Below are 14,877 nucleotides of genomic sequence, written 5' to 3' on the forward strand. Positions count from 1 at the left end.
AATTTGCCCCAAGACTTACAGTCTCCGCTCTGGCTGCCGGAGCGGGGGCTCAGCTTGCAATTTCAGAGAAGCACTTGGGAACTTGCGGGGAGTGTTTCTTCTGGGTTCTCATTTGTGTGATTGATGTTGTGTCTTCCTTCTCCCAGTTGATTCAGAAAGGCACCAAATTGGTTTTGGAACAAGTTGTGACGTCTATCGCATCAGTTGCAGATACTGCAGAAGAAAAATTTGTCCCCTACTATGACTTATTTATGCCGTCACTGAAGCACATTGTTGAGAATGCAGTTCAAAAGGAACTCCGGCTTCTCAGAGGGAAAACTATTGAATGCATCAGCCTCATTGGTCTGGCTGTTGGGAAGGAGAAAGTAAGTGACATGTAGAATGTTGAGTTCACTGTGTGTAATTTGGCTAAGGAGGCATTAGGGTACAGAGGGTTTTTCCTTCTGATGAATGGTATTCGGGAGTCTTTTTTTATCTTACTTCAATTTTGTATATGAATTGTTGCCTTCCTTTCTCAATAATGTGAAGGTTCCATGATGCCTTTGAAACCTTCCCTTTTCCTTCCCACATGTCCAATCTGTCTCTGTGGAGGCTTGTGGAGTTTAATTAAGACCCACAGATTCCATTTTACATTTAAACATGGGCGTGGCAACATTCTAGTTGCTTTCTTGTTAGTCCAGAAAGCATCAATGTCCTAAGAGAGAAATTTATATGCATACAGCTTTTCAGAAAACAGTTAGCAAGGACCATTGGCCAGTGTGTTTTTCTTCCCACCCAGCATCTCAGAGCTGTCCAAGCTAATCCAAGCAAACCCCAAAGAAGTTCCTCTGTCATCCACCCCTCACGTTGATTCTCAGAGCTGTCAACGTAGAACCTTTCTGTCTGGTCTCTTCCAAACCAGCATTGTTATCATCTTAGAAACTTTTCAGGGAGACTCTGAGACCCTAACCAGTAAAACATTTTTTTATGTTCCACATCCAATATTTTTGCCTTCAAACTATATTGAAACACTGCCTGTTTACATACAGTGAAGATTGCCAGAACTACACAGTGAGTTAAGTGAAAACCATACAGTTCGGTGGAGCAATCTAAAATTGTCTTTCCGGATTTGGATTTTGTTTTTACTGCTGGAAATACATAAGCCATGAACCAAAAATTGATGCCACTAGAACTGTCTTTATCGTAGTTCATTTTAACTGTTGTTGGACAACGTATTTTTCTAGAAAGAGCGCTAAGTCCATTGCAACATAGATGAGAATTTTTCAATATGCTACCTTATCTGGGTTATAAGCCATGTGGGAAATGTGATAGATTTGAGGGGGAAGGTTTTATTACTACACAAGAAACAGAATTGGGGGGTAGTAGTGCCACTGATCCGATATACACACATAACGAGTGTTTTTTCCTGAATGTCTCCTTCCAGTTCATGCAAGATGCATCAGATGTGATGCAGCTCCTACTGAAGACCCAGACGGACTTCAGTGACATGGAAGACGACGACCCTCAGGTGAAGCAGCCTCGCATGCTCTCCTTCAGGCCCTCAGGACTTGCAGATAGCCTAGGGTTAAATGGACTTCAGAAAGAAATGGAGGAATTTGTTTCTTGAGCTATCAACCCCTGGTTTGGGGAACATTCTTCACTAGTTTTCCTTCTGCTCTGTTCGTCATTTTCTCCTTGGTCCATTGTAGGCTACTCCTCTTCTGACTAGAGTGGTGCTGGTGGGGTTCTGTCTTCCTAGGCTCTTAGCATCTCCTCCCTCCCCTGGAGCAGTGTGGTCCAGACATGGCTTCAGCTTTCCTCCATGTGCTTGTGACTTCAGACGTGTCGCTGCGTTCAGGGTTTGCTCATCCAAGCCCTTACTGGACACTGCCGTTTGGGTGTCACGTGGCCCTTTGGGTACCACATGACTTCCCTCCCCCATCAAAAGAAAAAAATACAGAAACCCAACAATGTTGGAACACCTTGTGCTCTCCTCTCTCTGTGAACAAACATCCTGCTAGCTTAGAAAGAGGCCTCCCTGCTCCACCTGGCTGACTCCTGCCCGTATTCCACAGCCGGTGCAAGTCTTGGTGGTGGGTTCCTAGGACGCTGTTGTAATAACATTGTAAATGTCGTAATCTTAGTGATTGATATTCACAATGCTCACTGTATAGTGAGCATTCAGTAAATAGTTGCTTCGTTTTTGTGTTTTGGGGGGGTTGTTTGGCTGTTTGGTTGGGTTTCTTTTGTCTTTTTAGGGCTGCACCTGTGGCATATGGAAGTTCCCAGGCCCAGGGGTCAAATCAGAGCTGCAGCTGCCGGCCTCCACACAGCCACAGCAAAGCCCGATGCGAGCTGTGTCTGCTACAGAAAGTAGGAAAAATGAGATATGGTCGTCCTTCTCTTTTGCCTCACCCGCTGCCTGAATCCCATTGTAGAGTTCATAGTAATTTTTCATTGTTTGCCTTAGAAAATGCACTTAATGCTTAAAGAGCCATGAACATAAAACATTGTTTCCACGAAACTGGCAAGTGGCTTTATGATATCTTATTTACCCTTTTTTTTAATCAATTTTAATTTAATTTTTAATTTTTTTTCTGCAGATCTCTTATATGATCTCAGCATGGGCCAGAATGTGCAAAATCCTTGGAAAGGAATTTCAGCAGTACCTTCCAGTGGTCATGGGGCCTTTAATGAAGACAGCTTCAATTAAGCCTGAAGTAGCCCTTTTAGATAGTAGGTGTCTGCATGAGGATATAGCAGTTGTAGAATTTCTCTCTCTGTTATTATTTCTAACATGAACTTGCTTGCTTCTTTGTTAATAGCCCAAGACATGGAAAACATGAGTGATGATGATGGTTGGGAATTTGTGAACCTTGGAGATCAGCAGAGTTTTGGTATTAAAACTGCAGGACTTGAAGAAAAGTCAACTGCTTGCCAGATGCTGGTAAGTAACTTTGCTTTATAGCTTTTTTCTTTTTTCGTCTTTTTAGGGTCACACCCGAGGCATATGGAGGTTTCCAGGCTAGGGGTCGAATTGGAGCTCCAGCTGCCAGCCTACACCACAGCCACAGCAACACCAGATCCTTAACCCACTGAGCAAGGCCATGGATTGAACCCCTATCCTCATGGATACTAGTCGGGAAATCCTACATACATGACGGGAGTCCTACACACAGCTTCGTATAATAGCTGTATTTCATAAGTGCCGAATGTTATTTTGAAGACCCAGGAATATATTCTTTAGGAAATAAAATGTAGACGGTAGAGGTTTTCTCACCCAACATTTCCATGTACAGATTTCCATCCTGAAGAAATCAGGTGGGTAAAACCTTTCATTACCAGTTTTTAATAACAAATTAATATCTTGAATGCCTGTTGTTAGGAAGATGATCAGTGGTTTCTGTGCCCTGGTGTATTACACAGCTGGTAGAAAGCTACCTGAGGGCGAGGATTTTTGTCTATGCTTAGTTTAGTAAGTAAATGGAAAGGAAATTTTTTTGATATACACATGTATGTATTTATTGCATTTTTTAAAAAATTGTTGTTGACTTGCAATATCATGTTAGTTTTGGATATACAGCACAGCAGTTCAGTTGTGTATGTTTATATACATATTCTTTTCCTTATAGTTTATTATATAATATTGAGTATTGTTCCCTGTGCTATACAGCAAGGAACAGTTTTGAATGAACAGAACTGTGCTTATGGTATTGCAACGAAAATTGGTATGATTTCATTGTGTAAATAAAAACTTAGACTTGGTAGGAAAATCAGAATGTTTACAGTGATTATCTCTTGTGATATTATGGGAGGGTCTTTTTGAATTTCCTCTTTTTTTTTTGTCATTTTGCCTTTTCTAGGGCTGCTCCCGCGGCATATGGAGGTTCCCAGGCTAGGGGTCCAATTGGAGCTGTAGCCACTGGCCTACGCCAGAGCCACAGCAACTCGGGATCTGAGGCACGTCTGCGACCTACACCACAGCTCATGGCAACACTGGATCCTTAACCCACTGAGCAAGGCCAGGGATCAAACCTGCAACCTCATGGTTCCTAGTCAGATTCGTTAACCACTGTGCCACGACAGGAACTCTGAGTTTCCTTTTTTTTTTTTTTTTTTAAACTTATTTATGGTCCAGGAATTTCCATATGCTCAGATATGGCTGTAAAAAGGACAAAACAAAAAAACCAAACCTTTGTGAGCATATGTTGCGGACAGTGAGGGATTTTTTTTCTTTTTTTTTTTTTTAACAAGTAGAATTAAGAGATTATGTTAACACAGCATTGTAAATGAACTATGCTTCAACTAAACAATAAATTTTTTGAAAAGAGAACATAGTATGTTACAAACTTAGCAGTTAAGTAAGCCTAAATAAAAATTAATGTCTTAAATTTTACTTTGTATTAATAAAGCATTCTGTTCTCTAATTCATTTAAACACATATTTCTTGAACTTATCTTTTTTTTTTTTGGTCTTTGTAGGGGCACAACCACAGCATGTGGTGGTTCCCAGGCTAGGGGTCGAATCAGAGCTACAGCTGCCAGCCACAGCAACACCAGATCCAAGCCACCACATCTGCAACCTACACCACAGCTCACGGCAACGCCAGATCCTTAACCCTGAGCAAGGCCAGAGATCGAACCCAAAACCTCATGGTTCCTAGTCGGATTCATTTCCACTGTGCCATGACAGGAACGCCTAGGTTTTTTTTACTATTCTCTCTCAACTCGAGAACAAATACAAGTGTAACATCTTTAAACAAAATTACCAAATTTTTTAATACAGTGAAAGATAATAAAGTTTTTTTCTGCTTCACTATTGAAATTTTTTTTAAAAAATCAAAATAACATAAGCCTATTTGCTGCAGATTTACAAAAGTGGTATGCTGTGATTGAGTTTTCAGGTTTTTTAAAAATAAGTTTAGTTTGCCTTCATTAAGTCATGTTTATTGTCGAAGTACTTTCAGAGTGCTGAAGCTTTTGCAAAATTCTCCCACACACAGAATATGAATATGAAATATTTCACCTTTTGAATGACAGTATGTGCTACAGTCGTCTCATGGCGCTTCCCCATTTTGCAGTTCATTTAGTTAAAAGATAATTTGATGGTCCTGCATGGAAATTTAAATGTGGTTTTGACACAGCATTCTGTGGTCCTTGCGAATTTGTAGTTTATTAATGAGTATTATTAAGACACAAAAATTAACAGATCTTAATTTCTCTTCCACTATTTTGATTTCAGGTTTGCTATGCTAAGGAGTTAAAAGAAGGCTTTGTGGAGTACACTGAACAGGTTGTCAAACTCATGGTCCCTCTACTGAAATTTTATTTCCACGATGATATCCTATAACTTTTGAATGGCACACATTTCTAGATTTACCTAAATCGTAGGTGGCTCAAGTATTAGACTTTGTGCTAACTGGCGTGTACGTTACCAGTGTTGTGTTTGCACTGGCAGTGGCTTCAGGTTATGAACTTGGTTCTTTGCAGGTGACTTTGTTTCACTTGTGCCACAAACATGAAGAAGAGATGTCAGCCGTCCTCTAGTTGACCATTCTCTTGGAGCACTGAAGGGTTTTCTGGATCGATGTTTTAATAGCAAGTGTTTACAATCGTATGTAATTGCTACGTTCCCTTAGTGTCTTTGGTGATGTTAAGAAACACCTTTTTTGGAGTTCCCGTCGTGGCCCAGTGGTTAACGAACCCAACTAGGATCCATGAGGACACAGGTTCGATCCCTGGCCTTGCTCAATGGGTTAAGGATCCAGCATCGCCATGAGCTGTGGTGTAGGTCGCAGAAGTGGCTTGGATCCCACGTTGCTGTGGCTGTGGTGTAGGCCGGCAGCTGTAGCTCCTATTTGACCCCTTGCCTGGGAACTTCCATATGCTATGGGTGCGGCCCTGAAAAAAACAAAAAAGAAACTCCTTTTTTCATAGGTTGAGACCAGGTGATAGTGAACTTTCTATAGCTCATTTCAAGTGTGGACAGCACCTTTGTGGAGAAACGTCCTGGTAAATCTGCTATAACAGTTTTCCTCCTCAGTCTAATTGTGGTAGCAATTATTATATATAGGTACATTTTCATAGATGGATACTCAAAGGACAGCTCAATGGCGTGGAAGAGCCTGGCCCCAAAGCCAGCTCTGTCCGATCTCAGAACCCCTTCGTTGTAGTTCCTCATGCAGTGCCCTGCAGTAGGTAGCATCCTTTACAGATGATGGCTTTTGCCCAGCTTTTGTTCCATAAAGCCTGAGAAAGAGTAGAATTATTATTTTTTTCTGCTTTAAACATGAATTTATTTTTTAACTAATGAATTTTATTACATTTATAGTTGTAAGAATAGAATTATTTTTAAGAGGAAGTCTCAAGACCTTGTTTTAGAAATGGTATTAAATAGGGGGAGGCAACTTTAATCTTTATTGAAAACTGAAAAGGCTAATTCAGGAAGAGCTCCTCGGGTGTTTTCTTAGTAAAGTCATTGCTTCAGTTGCATTTATTAGAAACACGTGTTAGAATAAGCACATCTTGAGACACACTGTGAGAGTCCCAGATCTTTTCACAGATATTTTTATGGTTGGGGATTAGACTTGAGCATTCATTCCTGTTATGTTGTAGGTAATGGAAAAGACAGGTGGTACATCTTAGGGGTAGAGAGACTGTCTTCATACACAGGTTGTGTTTGAGACAAGCTCTGGATAGCAGGCTTAGATAAACAGAAGTTGCCTAGCATTTCTGTTTACTCAGTGGGCACTTCAGCATTTAAGTAAGCCAAATGATAGAACAGTCTGGAGGATAGTGATTACACTAAGCTCACCTCAGGGTTGTGAGTACGTTTCCTTAACAATAAAACGTGTTCGAGTGGCAGCCGCAGAATCCATGCCTCTTCTCCTGGAATGTGCAAGAGTCCGTGGTCCTGAGTATCTCACACAGATGTGGCATTTCATGTGTGATGCTCTAATCAAGGCCATTGGCACAGAACCAGATTCAGATGTCCTCTCAGAAATAATGCATTCCTTTGCAAAGGTAAATATTTTTCTCTTTCAAAAATATATATAAGATTGTGTGTTCGTTCTATAACAGATGATCTCCCTGTTCAATTTTTTTGTTTTAATATTTCAGTGGCTTCTTTTTTTTTTGTTTTTTTTTCCCTAAGCGTAGTTACTCTTGTGTTCTGGTCTTGATGACTTTCCATCATCATTTACCTAGTAATCCAAGGACAGAAGCTTGAGTATCAGCCCCAAGTCATGTCTAGTTTCTGTTGTGTTCTCTCTCCCTAATCCTCTGGTTTCCCCCATTGCCTTACTTCTTCTTGTCGGTTTACTCCAGAAGCCAGCTTTTCCCTCCCAGGTTTATTACCCTTTTCTCAAGCACTAACTTGCTCTTTAAGTCACTCCCCTTCCCCATATTCTTGCTCATCCCCGTTGCTCACAGCTCCACAGCTTGCTCCACAATTGAGTTTAAAAATTCTTCAGCATCTTTATTTGTCCCCATTTACACTCCTGAAGTTCACATGTTCTTCTGTTTTTCCAAAGAACACGTGCTTCCATTGCCTTTGCTCTTAGTTCCTCCGCTGTAATGCAGGCGTACCCCTTCTCCAATGCCGCCTTTGTACAGAGCATGCCTGTGGTCATTGAGCTCCTTAGAAGCTGGTTGGTCTTTTTCAGCTTAGCATAATTCCTGGCACTTAAGGCATGCTCAGGACATGTTTAAAAGAAAAATAGTTTCTAAATTCTCTTTAAAATCTGGCATGGCAGCAAACCCTTATGTAATCATTAAGCTTCCAGGGTACTGAGTTATGTTAATTGTTCTCATGCTTCCATGTGATTCTTAAGGGAGTTTAACTTTTGACTCCAAAAACACTTAAATCTTACGAGTTGCTTTCTTTCCTCCACCTCATTGTAGTGCATTGAAGTCATGGGAGACGGTTGCCTTAATAATGAACACTTTGAAGAGTTGGGAGGTATATTGAAAGCTAAACTAGAAGAACATTTCAAAAATCAAGAATTGCGGCAAGGTAGGTTTCCCATGCTTTTATTTGCTAAAGTAATCCTTGACCATTTTGGCGACCATTTAAAAAGACATTTATTTGGGTGTGTTTTAGTTAAAAGACAAGATGAAGACTATGATGAACAGGTGGAAGAATCACTACAAGATGAGGTAAATTACTCCCTTTAGAACTTAATTTACATGGCCATTTGCATCTGGAGGATTTGTAAGTGCTTGAGTTTCTAATTCACCTGACCTCCCATAAGATATATTTATCCATAATCTTGAGCAGAAGAATCTGACATGTCTTTCACTTATTAGAGAAGAAGTAATTTGAAATTAGCCGATTTGTGTTTTGGGTGCTGTGTGTGCATTTTGTTGCAATAACTCATGTATGGAAGTGCTTTTGCATTCACCTCGAATTTCATTCTACACGCTCCTCACAGCAGCCATTTGTATTTGGTGGTGCTTCCCCATTTTAAAGAGGGGTGAACCCCAAGTCAGGTGTTAAATAACTGCTTAGAGCCACACTGTTGACAGCCTTGGGCTTAAGGCCAGAGCTTCCTTTATCAGCTGTCTTTCCACTGGAATTACACAGATTTCCTTGTAAATAGTGTGTCTGCAGTGGTTGACCCACTTTTCACCGTGTTGCTCAACTCTGACCGACAAACCGCCTCACACCAGCAGACATTCTCAGCTGTGTATTTAGGGTCTGGACTCGGTGGCGTGTGGCCATCTGGATGTAGGTGCAGCTCATCCCAGCCCTCTGCAGGTGCTCACACCTGACACAGACCTTGTTGCCAGGGGTGAGGTGTTGTACGTAACTAACCCCCACACCTCCCCACCACTCCACTCCAAAATGAGAAATGATCTTGCAGAATACGAGAACAGTTACTCAAGTAAAAATGCTTCTGCTTCAGGACTTTGAAATAATTTGTCAACCATACATTTTCAAAATATGTTCCAAGAGAAGAAGTACTTGCAGTAAATGCAGTACTCGCCACACGCCTTTCTTTCCGAAGGCAGGCAAGACATGACACCCGTTACGGGGGGGGGGGGGGGGGGGCTCAGTTTCTGTGCGGACTCTTGCTCTGTCCTTAAGAAAGTGATGAGAAATTTAACTTTCTACTCTTAGGTGTTTCATAATAAATGTTACTGTTCATAGGAGTGGAGATACTTTTTAATACATATGGGTATGTATGTGTTTTATTTTAGGATGATAATGATGTTTATATTCTGACCAAAGTGTCAGACATTTTACACTCAATATTCAGTAGCTACAAGGAAAAAGTGTTACCATGGTTTGAACAGCTGCTTCCGTTAATCGTCAACCTAATTGTAAGTGTTATCTCCCTTTGACAGTTATTTTGGGTTTTTTTATTTATTTTTTTATTACTCAAATGAATTTATCACATCTGTATGACAGTTGTTTTAGGCAGTTGACCTCTGGGAATCTTTTCCTTACAGCTTTTGAAAACTTTCACTTTCAAGTTAAAATGGATCTTAGAAATCTTAACGCTTGTCTACTGTACAGCTTTAATTTACCAAGTTTATTGCATCGCCCTGGATATTTTCTCACTCAGTATATGCTTGAAGTGTGCTAATTAGGTTTTCCATAGTTTAATTTATAATACATTCTAAAGAAATACAAGTGGTTTTTAATTATTTCAGATTATCTATACCCTGCTAAACTAATAGAAACAAAAATGGTTACAGTTTTGTGGGTTTGTTTTTGTTTTTTAGTAGACCCTGGAAAATTCAGTTAGGATCCTTGTTATATACAACCAGCATCATAGATTTAAAACGTATTATAGGAATTCCCGTTATGGCGCAGCAGAAACAAATCCACCTAGGAACCATGAGGTTGTGGGCTCGATCCCTGGCCTCACTCAGTGGGTTAAGGATCCGGCATTGCCATGAGCTGTGGTGTAGGTCAAAGACTCGGCTCCGATCTGGCGTTGCTGTTGCTGTGGCTCTGGTTTAGGCGGCAGCTGTAGCTCTGATTAGACCCCTAGCCTGGGAACTTCTGTATGCCATGGGCGCGGCCCTAAAAAGACAAAAAAAAAATAAATAAAAATAAAATGTATTATAAATTAAAAATGATCATCATCAGACGTTTATCTTTCTTTTGGATTTCCATTTTGTGTTTTATGATATTTAGTACAGTACTTTAAAAAAAAATAAACTTTTAATCTTAGAATAATTTTAAATTTACAGAAAAGTTACAAAAGATAGTTAGTACCAAGTGTTCTCCAATACCTTTCTTAGTGTCTCCTATTGTAACTTTTTTTTTTAGTGTAGTGCTTTTTTTCAAATGATTTAGGCACATATGATGTTCTGTTGAGTTGGTAATATAAAGTTAAATCTGCAGCTTTAACTATTGTTTCTGCTTTTTTAGGGCCATACTCTTTGCATATGGAAGTTCCCAGGCCAGGGTTCAAATCAAAGCTACAGCTGCCAGCCTACACCACAGTCACAGCAACTCAGGATCCTTAACCCATTGAGCGAGGCCAGGGATCGAAGCCACATTCTCATGGATGCTAGTTGGGCTCATTTCTGCTGCGCCACAACAGGAACTCTGAACTATGGTGGTTTTTTTAAACACAGCATTGCTGTTACCTTATTTGTAAAGTATACATATATATACACACACAAATAAATATACATGGCGCTGCTGCTGCCAATTCTTGGTACTTGGTAATGTCAGCATGTGAAATTCTGTGACAAATCACACAAGTCTTTTAAATCTAATCTGTACTTTATTAAATCTCGGTAGTAGTTTGAGGGTTGCTACTCACAAGAAGAGATTGTTACTATTTTTCATTGCCCGAATCAGGACTATCCAGGTGAGATGACAGTCTGTAGGGAATGTTTATTTCTGTATAGTCTTGGTGTCCGCCAGTCCTCAAAGCTAAAAGGACTGTCTCTTTCGTAGTGTCCACACAGACCATGGCCAGACCGACAGTGGGGATTGTGCATCTTCGATGATGTCGTAGAACACTGTAGTCCAGCCTCGTTTAAATACGCAGAGTATTTCTTAAGGCCGATGCTGCAGTACGTGTGTGACAGCAGCCCAGAAGTCAGGCAGGCGGCTGCGTATGGCCTCGGCGTCATGGCACAGTATGGCGGAGACAACTACCGTCCTTTCTGCACAGGTACGTGTGCTTATGTGGCTGCATGCATGTGTAACCCTGTTGCCCCCACCCTGTTTCCTTTCCCAGGCCCCAAGCATGATACACTGGCTCTTCTCTTCCCCCTTTTCACACACCTCGTCCATAGCATTTAGGGACTCACCATCCTCATTCTCATAGGGGTGGAAATGAAATCAGCTTGGAACCAGAGCCTCCTCTCCCTGGTTCCAGGGCACAGTCTTTGGGGTTTGGGGGTGTACTTTTAAGGCGTACTGGGGTCCCTGTGAGTTGAACACAGGTGTCTAGCTAGGCAGCTTCTAAAAGGTTAAGTACGCCGCAGTGATCGGGGCGTAAACCTGTAAATGAGTAGCGCATGGGTGCCCCTGGCTGCATGGGGCACTCTCCCTTCCCCGTGGCTCTGAGTCTGCAGCCAGGAGAACACAACACGCCGTGCACTTGCACGTCCCCTCAGTGTAATCCACAACTGAACCAACGGTAAAAGGAATTCTTTCTGATCATCCGCATGAAAATGTGGGGCTTGGACCTTTTTTCGAATGTGTATTTTAGAAGCCCTTCCGCTGCTGGTAAGAGTTATTCAGTCTGCTGATTCTAAGACCAAAGAAAATGTCAACGCTACAGAGAACTGCATCTCGGCAGTGGGGAAGATTATGAAGTTCAAGCCTGACTGTGTGAACGTGGAAGAAGTCCTGCCACATTGGCTGTCTTGGCTTCCACTACATGAGGATAAAGAAGAAGCTGTTCAGACTTTCAACTATTTGTGTGACCTGATTGAAAGGTAAGAAAGGGGACAGGGAGACGTCTTACCTGCCCCTTCATGTAACAGTGATGCTTGCTGTGCTCAGCCCTCGGGCATATAGGTTATAATGATGTTGCCTTTATAAATCAGGGTAAGATGCTGTGTCACAGTTAAGACTGCCTTATAATCAGATCTGGTGGTGAGTTATTCTTTATGGAATTAGGCTCAACAGATGTGGCATTGTAGAACTCTTTTTTTTTTTTTTTTTTTTTCTCCTTTCTTTGGTCTGCATGGCATGTGGAAATTTCCAGGACAGGGATCAAACCAGCACCACGGCAGCAACCTGAGCTGCTGCAGTGACAACACCAGATCCTTAACCCGCTCGTGCCTCCGCACTCACTCATCAGCTTTCTTGGGGTGTAACTGACATACCGTCTATTAGTAGAATGAGATCAGAGGACATTGTTTGTACTGTTATTTGGCCCTTTGAAATACTGGTATTTTTCTTTGGATTCAAAAATCAGTGGTATAAGGGAAATATACCAGATAGTCAGTCAAGATCTGGCCCTGGACTCCTGGCATCATTAATGCTATTTTGTGCCTGTGAGTATGTCTAAGTCTAAGAATCGCAACAAGCTGGAGGCTCTAGAAGCTATCAGATTAAAGATGTCTTCTTTGGTGGTCTCTTGTTCCAAGTTCATGCTTCCCTGGACTTGGACAGATCAGGGCCCTGTCACTATGAATTACTACTTTTAGTTCATGAATAAATCCGAAAGCTGCAACCACTCATCTGGAGTTTGAAGAAATAGGCTAATGGCTCTATTCCTTCATACCAGTTTAAGTTCTTGTTCATACAAATAGTGCGAGTCTTCCCACTGAGAACATCCATTAAGGAACATAACAGCCATTCTGGATACTTCTTACCTGTTCCTGACCCAGAAGAGACCAGTTTTTCATCATGCTGTTTAATTATCCTCCTCGAAAGTAATTCTGGCACCTTCTTAATGAAAGACTGGAATTCTAATTAAATCCACCCTTAGGCTTCTTCCATTAAACTTGACTGGTGTTTATTTCCCAGTTTGCATTTGAAATGCCCACATCTTTTGAATTCAGATTTGTTCTAGAAACCATTTTGTAGTAAATAAAGTTGGTGTTAAGAAACTATTATTCTTAGTACTATCTTGGGTTTTTTTGTTTCTTTATTCCTAGTAAGTCACAAGTCATTTATAAATCACTTAGAGCCTCTGTTGTTTGGCCCTTAAAGTAGCCAGGAACCATGAGCCAAGTTGGGGGGTTTTGTGGGTTTTGGTTTCTTCATAATTTACATGGGAAGAGACTGAAAAGCTAATGATTAAAATGGGCTAGTTTTCCTCCTGAACTTAAAAGGCAGTTGATTTTAGCGAGTGCAAAACCATTGTGTAAAGAACAGTTAGTGTTGGGAGGTGGGTGGAGCAAAGTGTGAGTGCTTGAGTGATTTCTTCAAATGATTTTCATGTATAATGGTTTTCTTCCTTTTGTCAGTAATCACCCGATTGTTCTTGGCCCAAACAATACCAATCTGCCCAAAATATTCAGCATAATTGCAGAAGGAGAGATGCATGAGGCAATTAAACATGAAGATCCTTGTGCCAAACGTCTGGCTAATGTAGTTCGCCAGGTACAGGTAAGCCACTTTGGTTACACTGGAGAAGAGGAACCGCAAGAGCTCTGGTTTTGGTTTTGGTTTGTTTTTTCATCTTCTTCTTTGTCAGAAGAAGGAAATACAAATCCATCGAGCTAAGCAAATTTCATTTTCATACTCTCTAGCCGTCAAGTCTCAAACGGATTATACTTAATATAATTTACTCATATGTTCTCATTATTTATTGAAACTAAAACCTTCCTCTTAAATTGGAGGCATTTTAACTCTTCTAGTTGGTGTTTATTAGTATTAATGAGTAAGTATTACTCATTAGGTACAAGTTTTTGAGCAGTCCATGAATGAAAAAGACAAGATTTTAATAGTAATAAGCTGTTGGTTACCAGTTTCTTCAATGACTTTTCCTACCTAAATTCATGTGTATAGATGGCTTGAAGGTGTCATCGAAAGCTAAAGTGTAACTTTATCTGTGCAGAAATGAAGACAGACTTACTGTGAATGAAATAAACTTTTTAGAAATGAAAAGATTTCTTGCTTTTGCACTGATGTTCCTCAAATGAGTCTACTGGCCAGAAGGTGTTTGGGCGTGATTCCAGTCCACGTAATGATGCTTGTAAAGTGCTTCCCAGCGAGCATTGCGCCGACCCTAACCCTGTGAACGTCTTCTCTCCCCAGACGTCTGGAGGCCTGTGGACTGAATGCATAGCACAGCTCAGCCCTGAGCAGCAGGCGGCCATACAGGAGCTCCTGAACTCTGCTTGAAGGGCCTTAATCCCACCACCAGAAAACCAACTCCAAATAAACATTTACCCTTTTGTTTAGGTTTCTTTGTTTTGTTTTTTGAGCAAAAGAACGGTAGCGTTGTGTGTAGGCCATTCTTCTGCAAAGCCGAAGCATCAGGACGAGACGCGCTGGGTTTCCGGATGGTGTCGAAGTGGGTTTCTCCCACACCACCCAGGACGTTCCCGTGAGCCCTGCAGTAGCACGAAGAGTATTTTTCTATTGCTATCACCCACCCGTGTGAAGGTGAAAGGGAAATACAATTAATTTTTCGCATTAGCTATAAGGAAATTTAAAACACAGCAGCTTTAAGATCAGTTCCTCACCATAGATGTGTGTTACAACCAAGTTGCGCTACACCTAGTGTTACTTCTATTAATTGGAGTGTGAGTTTTTTGTAGGGTGGAAGCTTTCTACCCAGCAAAGCAGTAGATCCCCAAATTGAAAAAAAGCTGAAGACAAAAACAACAGCATGAAGATGTTATTTTATGTCACTTTCGGTTCTTCTTCCCAAAAGGCTTTTGCAGTGACTCAGTTTGGAAAGCTTTTCAGCTTCCAGCCCTTGAATGTGAAGTGTCGTTGGCATGTCTGGCAGTAGTCTCATTC

At 41.1% G+C, this 14,877-nt stretch overlaps 1 protein-coding gene across 1 annotated transcript in view; it reads left to right on the forward strand.

The window, feature by feature from the left end:
- IPO5 (importin 5) overlaps positions 1-14,312 on the forward strand; it is a 40,077-nt gene extending 25,765 nt beyond the window's left edge. Inside the window, 13 exon segments of the mRNA NM_001244301.1 lie at positions 147-365; positions 1,424-1,507; positions 2,583-2,715; positions 2,805-2,926; positions 5,221-5,317; positions 6,829-7,001; positions 7,881-7,992; positions 8,080-8,135; positions 9,180-9,302; positions 10,900-11,119; positions 11,663-11,891; positions 13,374-13,515; positions 14,167-14,312. Of these exon segments, the coding sequence (NP_001231230.1) occupies positions 147-365; positions 1,424-1,507; positions 2,583-2,715; positions 2,805-2,926; positions 5,221-5,317; positions 6,829-7,001; positions 7,881-7,992; positions 8,080-8,135; positions 9,180-9,302; positions 10,900-11,119; positions 11,663-11,891; positions 13,374-13,515; positions 14,167-14,253 (1,797 nt within the window). The 3' untranslated portion in view covers positions 14,254-14,312.

Source organism: Sus scrofa, chromosome 11, assembly GCF_000003025.6.
Source record: "Sus scrofa isolate TJ Tabasco breed Duroc chromosome 11, Sscrofa11.1, whole genome shotgun sequence".
NCBI classification, from domain to species: domain Eukaryota; kingdom Metazoa; phylum Chordata; class Mammalia; order Artiodactyla; family Suidae; genus Sus; species Sus scrofa.